This window comes from Rhinatrema bivittatum, chromosome 1 (genome assembly GCF_901001135.1).
Source record: "Rhinatrema bivittatum chromosome 1, aRhiBiv1.1, whole genome shotgun sequence".
Classification (NCBI taxonomy): Eukaryota; Metazoa; Chordata; class Amphibia; order Gymnophiona; family Rhinatrematidae; genus Rhinatrema; species Rhinatrema bivittatum.
Window position 1 is genome coordinate 329,220,346 of NC_042615.1, and position 14,370 is coordinate 329,234,715.

The 14,370-nt window shown below is 44.3% G+C and overlaps 1 protein-coding gene across 1 annotated transcript in view; it reads left to right on the forward strand.

Annotated features, from left to right (window-relative positions):
• SNCA (synuclein alpha) overlaps positions 1 to 14,370 on the forward strand; it is a 311,737-nt gene that overhangs the window by 284,473 nt on the left and 12,894 nt on the right. The window contains exon 5 of the mRNA XM_029584960.1: positions 13,052 to 13,144. Coding sequence (XP_029440820.1) covers positions 13,052 to 13,144 — 93 coding nt within the window. The remainder of the gene's footprint in view (positions 1 to 13,051; positions 13,145 to 14,370) is intronic.

Below are 14,370 nucleotides of genomic sequence, written 5' to 3' on the forward strand. Positions count from 1 at the left end.
TTTACTAAAAAATGCTAAAGGATCTTGTGCAGAATATTGTGAGGACAAAATAACCGGATAATAATCATTCATCTGGTAGTTTGTCTATGAAATTTTGATAGTCTGGTGCGACAGGGTGTAGTGTAATGTGCTAAATCAAGCCACTTTCTGTTACCATGCCTCATGTTTGTCCCGATTTCAAATGCAGTAGGGTAAATTAGTGATTATTTTAGAAGTCTTTATTGACCTTTCCACAATTCATAAAGAGCTGTAACTATTGATGAACTGAACCTTAAGTATCTGTTTTATTATGCTCAATGGAATAAAAATCTTTACTAATAGCGGCCAAAGTACTCCAACCTATCATTTAGAATCTGTTCCCTGCACTAAACTGTTCTTCATTGGGCACAGCCAGTAGTCTTATGATTACTGCAACAATGGGATCTACCTGTGAAAGAGAATGGCTTGTTTTATGAAAAAGGCATTAATTTATTTGATTCATAATGATTGGCACCAGAGGAGGAACATTAGCCTGTTTGGTCTTTTCCTAATAAAAGCTTTTCTATTTTGAAGCCTGAGGAGCTAATGTCAGTAGGCACACCTCTAGTATCTTAGCAATGGCATCCTCAAGGATAACTATTATCATTTGTAGCTTCTTAATTGCAGATACAATAGATGGACATGGTGATTAAGTTGTCAGGAAAAGTTAAATAAGTGAACCTATGGAGTTCAGCTGAACTGAAACAAGTCATAAATAGCTTAGTCTAGGAAACTGCACAGTATTCAGAATAAGTAGCCTGTACTGTATTAGCAAAAACTATAATTAACATGTGCTATGGAAATAATGTGTTTTCTTCAGTATGGAGACTATGTACCAAAGAGAGTTATGGCTAATATCCACATCAAAATGCGAGCATATACATTAGTTAACACAGATGTAATCACACTACTAATGTGGTATTAGTACCCCAAACATGGCCATGTTAAAAATAAAAAACAAACAAACAAAAAAAACCCCCAAGAGTACAATGTAATTCCCACTCAAAATGATCACTTCTTCCAAAAAGGAAATCAAAACTATGAATCTCTCCAAATAGCCACTCACAATTTTTGTAACAAGTGAATCTTCTCGATAATATAGAAATTTTAATTTCTTAGTGTGGTGAGACTATACTCGTCCAGATGAAAGGTTGGAGTTGATGGCCAACAGCAGATAAATGATTTATTATAATTTTGATCTCATAGTAACAGTACCTTTCTATGTGATATAGGTATATGAACAGAGTTAAAATGAACCGGTTATCCAACCATTCATAAAAATTAACCTTGTCAGCTCCTGTTGAAGCAGAGTCCTGCGAAACATCGGCTGTTTGTCGAGCTGAAAAAGTTTTGCATAAATGAAATATCACCGTGTGAAGAAATAATTATTGCGTTGCAAAATTCTATTTCTTATGCTTTTGACCGCAAATGATTATAAGACTGGACGGCCTCTGTTTGAACACCAGGTAGGCACGTTGTCAGGCTTGATGATGTGGCCATAAGAACCACACTAAGATGTTAAAATTTCTATATTATCAAGAAGATTCACTTGTTACAAAAATTGTGAGTGGCTATTTGGAGAGATTCATAATTTTGATTTCCTTTTTGGAAGACATGTTAAAAATAAGCAAACAAGTTCATTTTTAACATGGCCAACTATTTATAATATGCAAATGCTGTGATAATGAAGTCATTACTGAATACCATTATATTTATCATTGGGATTTTGTTGCACTTGCTGGCCACGAAGTCCCGCAGCTGGCTTCCCGTACCTGTCCGAGCTCTGCGGCGGGGTCGGGCCCGGATTCCTTGGCAATGGCAGGAAGACGCTGCTGATGCACAGTGCTGACTTCGACTACGGTCTGCTACCCCGACATGAACCCCACTGACGCCAATGGCCCTTCTCTTCCCGCCAAGCTCCTTCATCGAGGGCATTCCTTCTAGGCGCACGCACACATATCTTCCTCTCTCTTAAATGGCCCGCGGCAGGAAAAGGCTGCCTGCCCTCTCGGATGACATCATCCCTGGAACAGTATTTAAGGCTGGATCTTGCTTCCAGCCTTTGGCTTGGCAACAGGTCTTCTCACTTCCTGCGATCTGCGTGAGTTCCTGAGTTCCATCTTTGTTCCTTCCCTTTTCGTTGCTTCTGCTTGTCCTTGGCTTTGACTTCAGACTGGACTTTACCATGAGCTATGCCACCTGCCATGACCCTTGCCTAGACACCGATTATGAGCAAAGCTGCCTGCCTCTCTTCTGGACATCCATCATCGCAGAGGCCTCATGTAAGTCCAGCCGGCCCTGGCATCCAAGGGCTCAACCTGAGGGGAACACAGGCTGGTAGTGGTGAAGCTCCAGCAGGGTCTCTGCTTGTTTTCTACACCCTCTGATAGTGGGGACCTGTGGGGCTCCTCCCCACAGGTGGCGTCAACTCCCCCTCGGTCTAAGGGTCCACCAGTAGAACAGTTTGCCAAGGCTATGGACCAGGCAGAAGCATCTGCCTTACAGGCCATCCTAGGCTTGGCCCAGAAGACTCTGAAACAACAGAAGGTCCTGGAAGTGCTAGCAGCTTCCATGGAGCATCTTAGCACTCGCCTTGATTCCACGGTCTCGGCAGGCTCACCGTTTCCTCTTGGTCCAGGTTATACGGCCCTTGCACCCCATTGTACCACTTCCAGCTTCTCCCCACTATTCTGGTGACCCCCAGTTCTGCCAGGATTTTCTGAATCAGTGCAATATGCATTTCTGCCTTCAATCTGCACTGTTTCCAGATGATGCCACTAAGATCACATACATCCTCTCGTTCTTGGATGGCAAGGTTCTAGCATTGATCTCTCCTTTGTGGGAGCAATCAGATCCCATCCTATAGGACCTGCGGGATTTCTTGGATCTCTTCCAGACAGTCTTTGATGATCCTGGTCGACAGACAGCCTCTGGCTTGGATCTCCTTCATATCTACCAGGGCACTCATTCCCTTATTGAGTACGTCATTGAATTTTGGACCCTGGCCTCGGAACTCCACTAGGCTAAGGACTGCCTTTGTTCCATTTTCTTGGACAGCTTGATGGCCCAAATTAAGGATGAGCTGGTGGCTCATGAACTTCCTCCCTCTCTGGATGCTCTCATAGATCTTGCTGGCAGGATATACCGTCGACTCCAAGAGCAGAACCGGGAATTGCAAGTTTCCAAGAGATGCCAGATTACTTTCCATTACTTCTGGCACCCTTCGTCGCCAACTGAAGGCCCTTCTTCTGCTGGAGCCACAGTGGAGAAACCCATGCAATTGGGCCACAGCAGGCTGACCCTGGAGGAATGATTTTGGTGCCATCAAGCATGACTCTGCCTCTACTGTGGCGAAGCAGGCCACTTAATAGCCCACTGTCCAGTATGGCCGTTAAACCCTTGGGCCTAGGTCTCAGCAGGGTATTGACCCTAGTCCTGACCACACCAGTTCCCTCACTAACTCTTCCCATAATGCTCTCTATGGACAATCAGGATTTCTCTATTCTTGCCTTAGTGGACTCTGGGACAGGAGCAACTTTATGATGAAGGCTCTGGTGGAACACCTCCAGATTCCTACTCCATTCACCAGTTATGTTGGTCTTCTCCTCCATCCATGGTGATCCTCTCCCCAGGAGAGTTACTCATACCACAGTCCCCCTGAAGTTTTGCACAGGCTCCATGTGGAATACCTGGCATACCATGTCATCAGCAAAGCCATCCATCCATCCTGTGGTCCTTGATGTGGTCTGGCTCCAGCAACACTCCCCCCAATTCGATTGGGCTTCTCTGCAGCTGTCCCGATGGGGTCTGGACTGTCACATGTCCTGTTTGGAGAAGGTGGCTACCCAGCAATGTCTCTCAACTTCTCTTCTTCCTGCTGGCCTCCTGCCACAATATGTTCCCTTTGCTGATGTCTTCTCCAAAAAGGGAGCGGACACTTTGCCTCCTCACCGCAAGTACAATTGTGCCATCAACCTTCTACCTGGTACCAAGCCTCTGTGGGGTAGAATCTACCCTTTATCCCTTTATGAGACCCGGGTGATGTCCAAATACATACAGGAAAACCTGAGCAAGGACTTTATCCAGCGCTCTACCTCTTCTGTGGGAGCAGGATTCCTTTTTGTGGCCAAAAAAGATGGGACCCTCCGATTGTGTATAGATTATTGTGTTTTGAACGCCATTACCTGGAAAGACCGCTATCCCTTACCTCTCATTTCGGAGCTGTCTGACTGGTAAAGAGGGTAAGAATGTTCTTAAAATGGGATCTCTGGGGAGCCTATAATTTAATCTGGATATGAGAAGGTGATGAATGGAAGATGGCCTTCAGCACCAGAGATAGCCATTACAAATATTTAGTCATGACGTTTGGAGTTTGCAATGCACTCTAAAATATGATGAACAAAATTTTCTGGGAACTGCTTTATGAATGCCTGGTCGTGTACTTTGACGATATCTTGGTATTTTCCAAGGATCTAAATACTTATCGCTGAGACGTTTCTCGAGTTCTTCAATATCTTCAGGATAACCTGTTGTTTGCCAAACTGAAGAAATGTTCTTTCAAGAAATAAAGTCTGTCATTCTTGGGATACATTGTCTCCAAGTGAGGTTTCCAAATGGCTCCAGAGAAGCTCAAGTGCATTCGGGATTGGCTACAACCTACTGGCCTATGGGCCCTACAGAGGATCCTTGGCTTCACCAATTATTACTGTACCTTCGTTAACAAAAGGTTCTTATGGCCTGGATTGGCCACTGTTGGAAACAGGATGCTGGGCTTGATTGACCCTTGGTCTGACCCAGTATGGCATATTATTATGTTCTTATGTTCTTAACAACTATTCCAAGCTGGTGGCCCTGCTCACAGCCCTGACTTGAAAAGGGGCAAACCCTAAACTGTGGCCTCCTGAGGCAGTAACAGCCTTTCAAGACTTAAAGGCAGCTTTCTTCTGGGAATCTTGTCTTCGGCATCCTGATCCAAAATCCCCTTTCATTGTAGAGGTGGATGCCTCCTCCAAAAGGACAGGAGCCATCTTGAGCAAATACTCATCCTCTGGAACCTTACATCCGTGCCCCTTTTTGAAGAAATTTTCCCCAGCAGAGCAGAATTATGGGTTTGGCAACAAGGAGCTGTTGGCCATTAAACTCGCTTTGGAGGATGGCACCAGTGGTTAGAGTGGGCTCAGCACCGTATTACTATTTACATGGACCATTAGAATCCTGAACATCTTAACCAAGCCCATGTTTGAACCCGGCACAAACCCATTGTACCCTCTTTTTCACCTGCTTTGACTTTGAACTCAAATATAGACCGACAGCTAAAAATATCCAAGCAGATGCCCTTTCCCGCTCTTTTATCTCTGAGGATACCGTTGAAACTGCCTGGGATATTGTAGATCCAGCATGGGTTCTTCTCCCAACCACCATGATCATCTCTCCAGGGAAGACTGTTGTTTCATGCAAATTCCATAACGAAGTGTTAAACTAGTCCCATGATTCCCACATTGCAGGCCATGCTGGACAAGCCCGGACCCTTGCATTGCTCCAGCGATTTTATTGATGCTCCAATATGCAGATGGATATTCAGGCCTATGTGGACTTATGTACCATTTGCGCTCAGCAGAAATCTCTGGTGGGATGACCTTGGGGGATGTTACAGTTGTTGCTAGCCCCCAAGGTACCTTGGACTTACATCTCTACAGACTTCTTTGTGGATTTATCCCTCTCAAATGGCAACACGGTCATCTGGGTGGTATTTGACCATTTCTCAAAGAAGTCACATTTCATAGCCTTGACTGGTCTTCCTTCGGCTCCCCATTTAGCCCAACTCTTCATTCAGCATGTGTCTTGCATCCACAGGCTTCCCAAACATATTGTCTCTGACCATGGTCCTCAACTTACGGCAAGATATTGGAAGGCTCTTCGTTAGAAGTTCAATATTACCCTAGACTTCACCACTGTGTATCACCCCCAAGCAAACGGCCAGGCTGAAAAGACCAATCATACATTGAAGAGTTTCCTGCGAGCCTATTTCAATTCCTGTCAAGACGCTGGACAACGCTGCTTCCCTGGGCAGAGATTTCCCATAACTCACATGCTTGTTCTGCTACCGGATCCTCTCCTTTTCAGATTGTCTACGGAAGGAGGCTGCTTCCCCCTCTGCCACTACCACTGACCGTTCCCTCACCTGCGACTCATTTAACAGCCCAAGAACTGCATCAACTCTGAAATCATATTCAGTAAATGCTTCAAGAAGCAGGCCGTAAAGCCAAGAGGTTCGTTGATTCTCACCATAGACTGTCTCAGCAGTTTAAACCCGGGGAGAAAGTATGGCTCAGTACATGATACATCAGGCTCAAGCTTCCATCCATGCGACCAACTCCATGATATATTGGTCCATTCCCAGTGCTCCGTCAATTGGGTCCTGCGACCAACCAGCTCTGTCTACCCTCCTCCTTAAGGATTCATAACTCCTTCCATGCCTCTCTCCTAAAACCCCTGGTAGTCTACTGGCCCTCGCACAAGATACCTGAACCTCAAAAGATTACCTCTGAGAGCAACACCACGTATCAGGTACGCAACATACTTAATGTGAGAAGATGTGGCCGAAGGTGGGAGTAACTTCTCTCTTGGGAGTGTTACGGCCCAGAGGAGAACGCATGGGAGCCTGCATCCAACATACTGGATAAGAATCTGATCAGGCAGTTCCATGCCTCTCATCCCAGAAAGCCGAAGCCCTCAGAAGGGAGACTGTTGCACTTCCAGCCAAGAAGTCCAGTGGCTGGCTTTCCTTACCCAACACCACTCCGCGGTGGGATCAGGCCAGGTTCCTTGGCAATGGCAGGAAACCACTACTGACGTGCAGTGCTGCCTTCAGCCATGGTCCATTACCTTGACATGAGCCCCACTGATGATCCTGGCCCTTCACTCCCTGCGGCTTGGACGCCACCAAGCTCCTCCAGCGAAGGATCTCCCGCTAGGCGTGCCTTCCTCTCTCTCTTAAAGGCCCCATGGCATGAAAAGGCTGCTGGCCCTCTCAGATGACATCATCCCTAGGACAGTAGTTAAGGCTGGATCCTGCTTCCAGCCTTTGCTTTGGCAATAGGTCTCCTCGCTTTCTGCAATCTGTATGAGTTCCTGAGTTCCTGCGTTCCTGAGTTCCTTCTTCGTTCCTTCCCTCTTCATTGCTTCTGCTTGTCCTTGGCTTTGTCTTTGGACTGGAATTGACCAAGAGCTAACTGCCTGCCACAACCCTTGCCTGGACACTGACTACGAGCTACACCGCCTGCCATGACCCTTCCCTGGACATCAATTAGGAGCTACACTGCCTGACTCTCTCTTCTGGACATCTATTTTCACAGAGGTCCCATTTACATCCAGCTGGCCCCGGCACCTGAGGGCTCATCCTGAGGGGAATGGGGCTTGGTAGTGGTGAAGCTCCAGTGGGGTCTCTACTTGTCTTCAGCCTCACCTACTAACAGTGGGGACCTGTGGAAGTTCCTCTCCACTGTGGCATCAGCTCCTCCTCGGTCCAGTAGAACAGATTTAAATATAGATCTTCTTCATTGTTGAGATAAATGTAGCTATACTCTAGAGGTGTAGTTACCTTCTAGTTTATTGACCAGGTCTAAAAATTAGGGGCAGTTTCCTGTGTCTCCCAGTTTCACAGATCTCTTCAAAGTCTAGCAAGATCCCTCTGCCACCCACCTTGCACCATGGCTCCTTCATCCCTCCACCACCAAATCACAGGCATGCATCCCTCCCTCACTAGGGAAGGGGAAGGAATAAGAGTTTGGCTTTCCAGTATTTTACTATTTGCTTGTCCAACACTGAATGGTGCTGCCTCATACTTTAAATAACAAATTTAACACAATAGTTTAGCAAAGCATGAAGAAGGAGGCAGATCACATTCTTCCTTCTGGTGCTTCCCTGGCCAGAGTGTGTGTGTGGTGGGGGGGGGGGGGGGTGCGGAAGAGCAATAGTGAGTGGGGATATGGGGGTGGGGGATTGGACTTGCCACCTTCAGGAGGGGACATATTTCTTCACAGAAAGGGTATTGAATTTAATTCAACAGCCTCTCAGTAGAAATGTTAAAGATAAAATCAGCATCACAATTTAAGAGAACATAGAATAGGATAGACACAGATGATCCACAGCTGCAAGAAGCAGGGCCAGTGCAAGGGTAGTAGGCACCCTAGGCAACTTCTACCTTGTGCCCCCTCCCCCCCCCCTCCTGTTCATGCCACCCCTGCCGGTCTTGGGTCCAACTCCTCCCTACCTTGCTCACACCATCCACTGTATACTTCTTAAGACCAATGCTCACAGCCCGATGAATCTCTACTCCTCTTTGCCGTGAGCTGCTCCACTCACAGCACCACCTGATTGCTCATCGGTGCCCCCTTAAGGGTTGGCACCATAGGCGACTGCCTAAGTTTGCCTAATGGTCGCGCTGGCCCTGGCATGGAGGTGAAGGTAAAAGTAGTTTAAGTAGAAATAGTGGTTTATTTATGTATTTAAAAATCAGTTGTTAATCGCTTCACTAATAAAAATATCTCCAAGTGATGTACAACATTAATAAAACAATTATCTCAATAATCCATTCACATACAAGATAAAATACAATAAAACAAATAGCTTACACCTCCATTTTCTCTCACAAGTAAACAGCCAGGGACAGTTGTCATTAACCATGTTTTCATCTGTTTCTGACAACAACAGGAAGGCAAAGTAGGTAGACTAAATGGGATCTGCAGTCATATTGTATGTTTCTATGTTATTAAGCAAGACATGCCTTATATTATCCAATATTTCATTCTCTATACCATCCTTTCTAGGATAGCATGCATTCACATCTATACACTGTACACTATCCAAAATTGAGAGTAGGTATTTAGGGTTATGAGAATGGGAAACAGTGACTAAAAGCATCACCAGGATCTTAAATGCAGTAATTCAGGTATTAGCATACTGCTACCTTTTCTCGTACATGTATAGTGTTTACAAATTAGAACAGATGGTTATGATTTACATAGGGGTGCTATTTGAGAGAATCAATGAAGAAGATTATTCTTATTTATCTCAAAGTATCATAAAGGTTTAAAGGAACGAAAATAACACTATTTGGAGATAAAAGGAAAAATGTGACTGTGGCAGTGTTTCATTTACAGTAGAAACTATGGCTTGGATTTATCAAAATGTGATAGCAAAAGGGATGTGTTTTATGCTAATTACCTATGTGAAGAGCTAAGTTAGCATAAATTGTGATGTGTCATACCTGTTGTATTTCCTACCTTCAAAGAGAGAGAGTGAAAGAGAGAGAGCGAGAGAGATATTATCCATAATGCCTGCATCCTAGGTAGGTATTTATATCCCTATGGGAGGCCCACCTAGTAACTCGAGGTGAAGTTTAGGTATTAGTGTAGGGGGTTAGGCGCTACTTTGACATTCATCGTGAGAAGTATGAACAGAACAGTGGTCTCTTGTGAAGATTTGACGACCTACTGAGAGAGGAAACTCACCCAAAGATGAGATTTGTGCGAGGTTCTCTCCACCTAGCTTGATGTTACCCAGGTAGAGAATCCATCAAGTTAGGTTGAGAGAACCTTGCACAAATCTCATCTTGGAGTGAGTTTCCTCACTCCGAAGGTCATCAAATCTTCACAAGAGACCACTGTTCTGTTTGTACGTCTCACGTTGAATGTCAAAGTGGCCCCTAACCCCTACACTAATATCTAAACCTCACCTTGAGTTACTAGGTGGGCCTCCCATAGGGTACAAATACCTATCTAGGGAGTAGACATTATAGCTAGTCAGTCTCTCTCTCTCTCTCTCTCTCTCTCTCTCTCTCTCTCTCTCTCTCTCTCTCTCTCTCTCTCTAGGTTTTAACAAATATTTTCATTTTTTTGCTGAATATCTTTTGAACATCTGCTTTTAAGGCAATTGTAATTTCAACATTTGTTTTCCCTCCAAAGGTCAAACAGATTTTGAGTGAATCTAACTCAAATTATTTTCCATAAAGAGGCTAATTTAAAACTTTTGTGTGTAAATTTGCTTTGAAAATATTCAGGCAATTGGCCGAATATGCACACACATTCATTTGCATAAAGTTACACCTCCTCTTCAGAGGTCATAACAGCATAAGATGATAAATAAATTAAACTGAAAAAATAGAAACCCGCATAATTGTAGCATGCAAGCAAGTATGGGAAGAGGAGTAGCCACAGGCCACTCCACACAGGTGTCCTCCGCACATCCAGTATTCACACTGGCATGGGGCAGACTGGATTTACTCAAGGGCACAGGTAACTGTTCTCTTATTCCTACCCTCAATTAGAAAGAAAAAGATACCTCTCGCCCATCTGCAACTTTTTTCACCAACCATACATAACATTAACATTTGTATGGAATTCAGATGCTCCACCCAACTATGAATATTTTAACTTTTTTAAAAGTGATCTATAAAACATATACCACAGTAGAAACAGCAAACCTGCCATACAAAGCAGCACTGATTCCCAGGTTTCAAACAGCAACAATCCAATCTATGAAAAGACAGCACTACAAATATATCACCAGGCCCTAGACACCAATACACCTCCAAATAGGAAAACATAATGAGCTACACAAAAACAGCACACCTCGGTCACATGCGCAGAACACAGGCAGACCCTCACCAACTACAGAATAAGGAAACACAAAGTAGATATAGAAATATGCAGACAAAAACTGAACTGGAAATCCCAAGAAGCCTGGCAGTGCCTGCGGTGCAACACTGGAGAAAGAGAAACAGAAGTGCATGTCCTCCTGTACTGTACAACATACAAGGATATCAGACCTGCCTTTTGCCAAAGCTGGCATATTCTCATCGTCATCACTAAACCCCAAATAAAATGTTTTCTACCTTAGGGCATTTTACTTTTACCAGCTTTGTTGGTCCTGGGTTTTTTTTTCTGCCTTCAGTGCCTTCCTTTTCTCTAAACAAACTCACTTGTCTCAACATTACCCCTTCAAGCTCTCCTATTCCCATCTCCTTGACTTCTCTCACCTTGCCATTTCTCCACATCTTTTGTCTTTCACTTTTCTTCATCCCCTCCCATCCTACTCTAGGATAAGTCTGCCTCTTTTACCCCCACTGTTCCTCCCTATCTGCAAATTCCCTATTTTCATTTCTCATTTACATGCCAACTATCTTCCACTTTCACCCCCCCTTCCCCTCTCTGTCTAGCCTCCTCCCATCTTCTTATTCAACCTCTGCTCTCAAACCTTTCCCAGCTTTCTGTTTCTCCCTCTGCCTTTTACTCACTCCCCAGGCCCCCATTTCTACCCTCTGTACTCATCCTCAGCCCTTATCTACTTTCTTCTGCCTCTCATTTCCTCACCTTTTAAAATTTCTTCCCTGTTATTCACCCTCTTGCCTGGATCTAATCTGTTTCTTCTGTCTTTTACCCCTTACTCAGCTTCCCATTCCTCCTCTCTTTAACCCCCTCCTCAGCCCCCATTTTCACTCTCTCTCTCTCTCTCCCTCTCTCTCTCTCTCCCCTTTGCTTTTCTCTGCCTCTCACTCCCTCACCAGTCCTCCAGGTCCTTCACACCATATCTTGCCCTTTCCTCACTGTTCAGCACCCATCTCACACCTTTCCATTAACATTCTCTAAATGCATACCATATCCCCTACTAACACTACCTTATCCCACAAATCAGCACTCATAACCCCAGTTCCCAGTCTCACACTCTCCAGACTCACACCACAGTTCTGCCAGTCACAGCTTACCTCAACTGCCATTCATACAATCCCCCAGCCATCACTGACTCCCAACTGCAGTTCTCAGAGTCACTACACACCTGCTTCCAGTCCCTACAAATCCTCTCCCACCCAATCTCCCAGTCCCCATTTCCCCCCTAAATGCCTCAAAGACTGCTAGTGCTCTCCTCACTACATTCCCCAGTTCCCACTTGCCCACCCATGTCTCAGGTGCCACTCTGTCCACTCCCAATCTCCTAGTTCTAGCTTACACAATCCTCCAGTCACCCCACTCCCTTCTTCCCAATCCCCAGTGGCTGCTCTCCCCAAAAACCCCAAAATCCATTCTAATAGTGTCTTGATGCCTGGGGCAGGTGATCCTCTCTCCTCCCTTGCCTTCTCCTCATCCTGACATTTTCTGGGACCATGGGGGGGCAGCACAGTATTACAGTGCCCTTAGGGAAGTTGCACCTATGGGCATGGCCATATTGACCATAGGATAGCTACAGCTTTGGAAAATGCCAATTCTGCCTGCTAGGCTACCTCTCTTTAGTACACATACAAGTATGCAAAAAGGTGGGGGTACACATGTACTTTTCATGGACTGAGCCCAGGTCAATTGTTCAACAGCAATGTACATGCATAGAACCAGGTATTCTATGCAGAAATGGCTTTGAAAATCACCCCAGAGAGGGTAAACTTTAACAGCCTGTGTAAGGCTAGTCTGCGGTTACAAAGTACCTGCGGGTTTTAGCTCACATTTTCAAAGCGGACTTATGCGCATAAGGATGTTCTGAAAGTTCCCAGGTTGTGCCAATTCACATGTGAACACAAGTGCAGGAAGTTACACCCGAGCAGGTGCAACTATCTGCATGTGCCTTGCATGCTTCCGGAAGCCGAAAGTATGCAGCATGTAAATGCTTTCCCTGCCCCAAATCTGCCTCCTGGAATGCCCGCCGTGAGTACGGGGAGGGGAAGGGGGTGGGGGAGTGTCAACAAAATCCAGTAACCTAAGAACTGTTCCCTGCACAGTCTCCCAGATGATTTTCATAAGATGACTTACACACATAAACCTGGGGTTTAGGCGCATGAATCCTTTTGAAAATTAACCCCGGTGCATACGACTCACACTGTGTTGTTTGATATTCCATTTTTGTGTCTCGGGCTTTTATCTTTTCATCAGTCTTTTTCATTACTGCCTGTGCCTAACTTTGTCATTAAAAAAAAAAAAAAAAGCATGAGAAGCATCATAATAGAGTGTGAAGGTAAAGCATCTGTGCTTGTCTTTTTAATTGTTAGAATGAAGAAGGTTTCCCACAGGAGGGAATGATGGACAACACAGAAAACATTCCAGTAGACCCTAATAATGAGGCTTATGAAATGCCTCCCGCGGTAAGAATCTTATATGCTGGGTTCATTGAATTACTGTTGTATATTGTGAAAAGACAAGTGGGGGTAGCATTGTGTGGAAAATAAAGCACCTTTCAAATGAAATTGGGGTCACTTTCGCAGAGTATCTTTCCTTTCCCTCTTTCGCTTTGAGAGCTAAATCCTGTGGTCCAGCATTTGGGTATCTATGCTGCTGATTCTTATCATGGAGGTGAATGCTTCATGCAGGATGTGCTAGGAATTTAGAGCTTTCTGAAATCCTGTTTAGAGGAAAGGTGAAACAAATTTATTGACATTATTTATATGATGACTGTTGGGCTTATTGATAGCTTCATTTAACTATAGTAGATTTTGGGGGGGAGGAAGGGAGAGGGTATCTTGAAAAATTTACCTAGTTCACTTTTTTTTTTTTTTATTAAGAAGGATGCCAAAAACCTGCAACAGAATTGGACAGCAGACAGCGATATAAATATTTTGAACTGGTGTTTTTCTTTTGACCATCTAAGCATGACTCCTCCAACCCACTCTGCAGCAATTTTTTTTTTCTGTTCCTCATATCTCATTTTACCACCAATTCACACCCAATGCGTCAGAGGTGCTTCTGTCTTCCTCATTTCACATTCAGTCCAGTATGGGCCTAGCTATTGTATTTTCTTCTGTCTGCAATCCAGCTTCCTATATCTCCAGAATCCTTTATGTTTTGTTCACAACTATTTGCTTTTTTCTTCTGCCTGAATACTGTGAAGACTATATACTGAGCCATGGGATTTCTCACAGGAGATTGACAGTTTTCTGAAACATTTTGCTACTCATGAGCCCCATAGCAAAGTTTCATACAAAGTTACCAGTGAAAACTTTCACAAAATACCTCGCCTCATTTAGATACAACTAGCATTTTTTTTTGGAAGGGTCTGGCCTGCAAAATCTTTTCACATAGAGGTTTTCACTAAATTCATAATTCATGAGCTGCTTTGTATGATCTTACAGTAGCTCATTCATTTTGAATTTTAATAAAATTTCACACACACTGGACTAAACGCAAAATTACAGTACTTGTGAAAGTGCAAAATTTGGAAATGTTGTTTCAAAGTATAAACTAGTGTGCAATATTTTCAATAACACACCCTACTTTTGCACTTAATTAGCATGCACAACCCCATTATCAAAATTTTACACAGTTTACTACATGATCCTCTATATGAAAGATATAGTCATGATATAAAAACAAG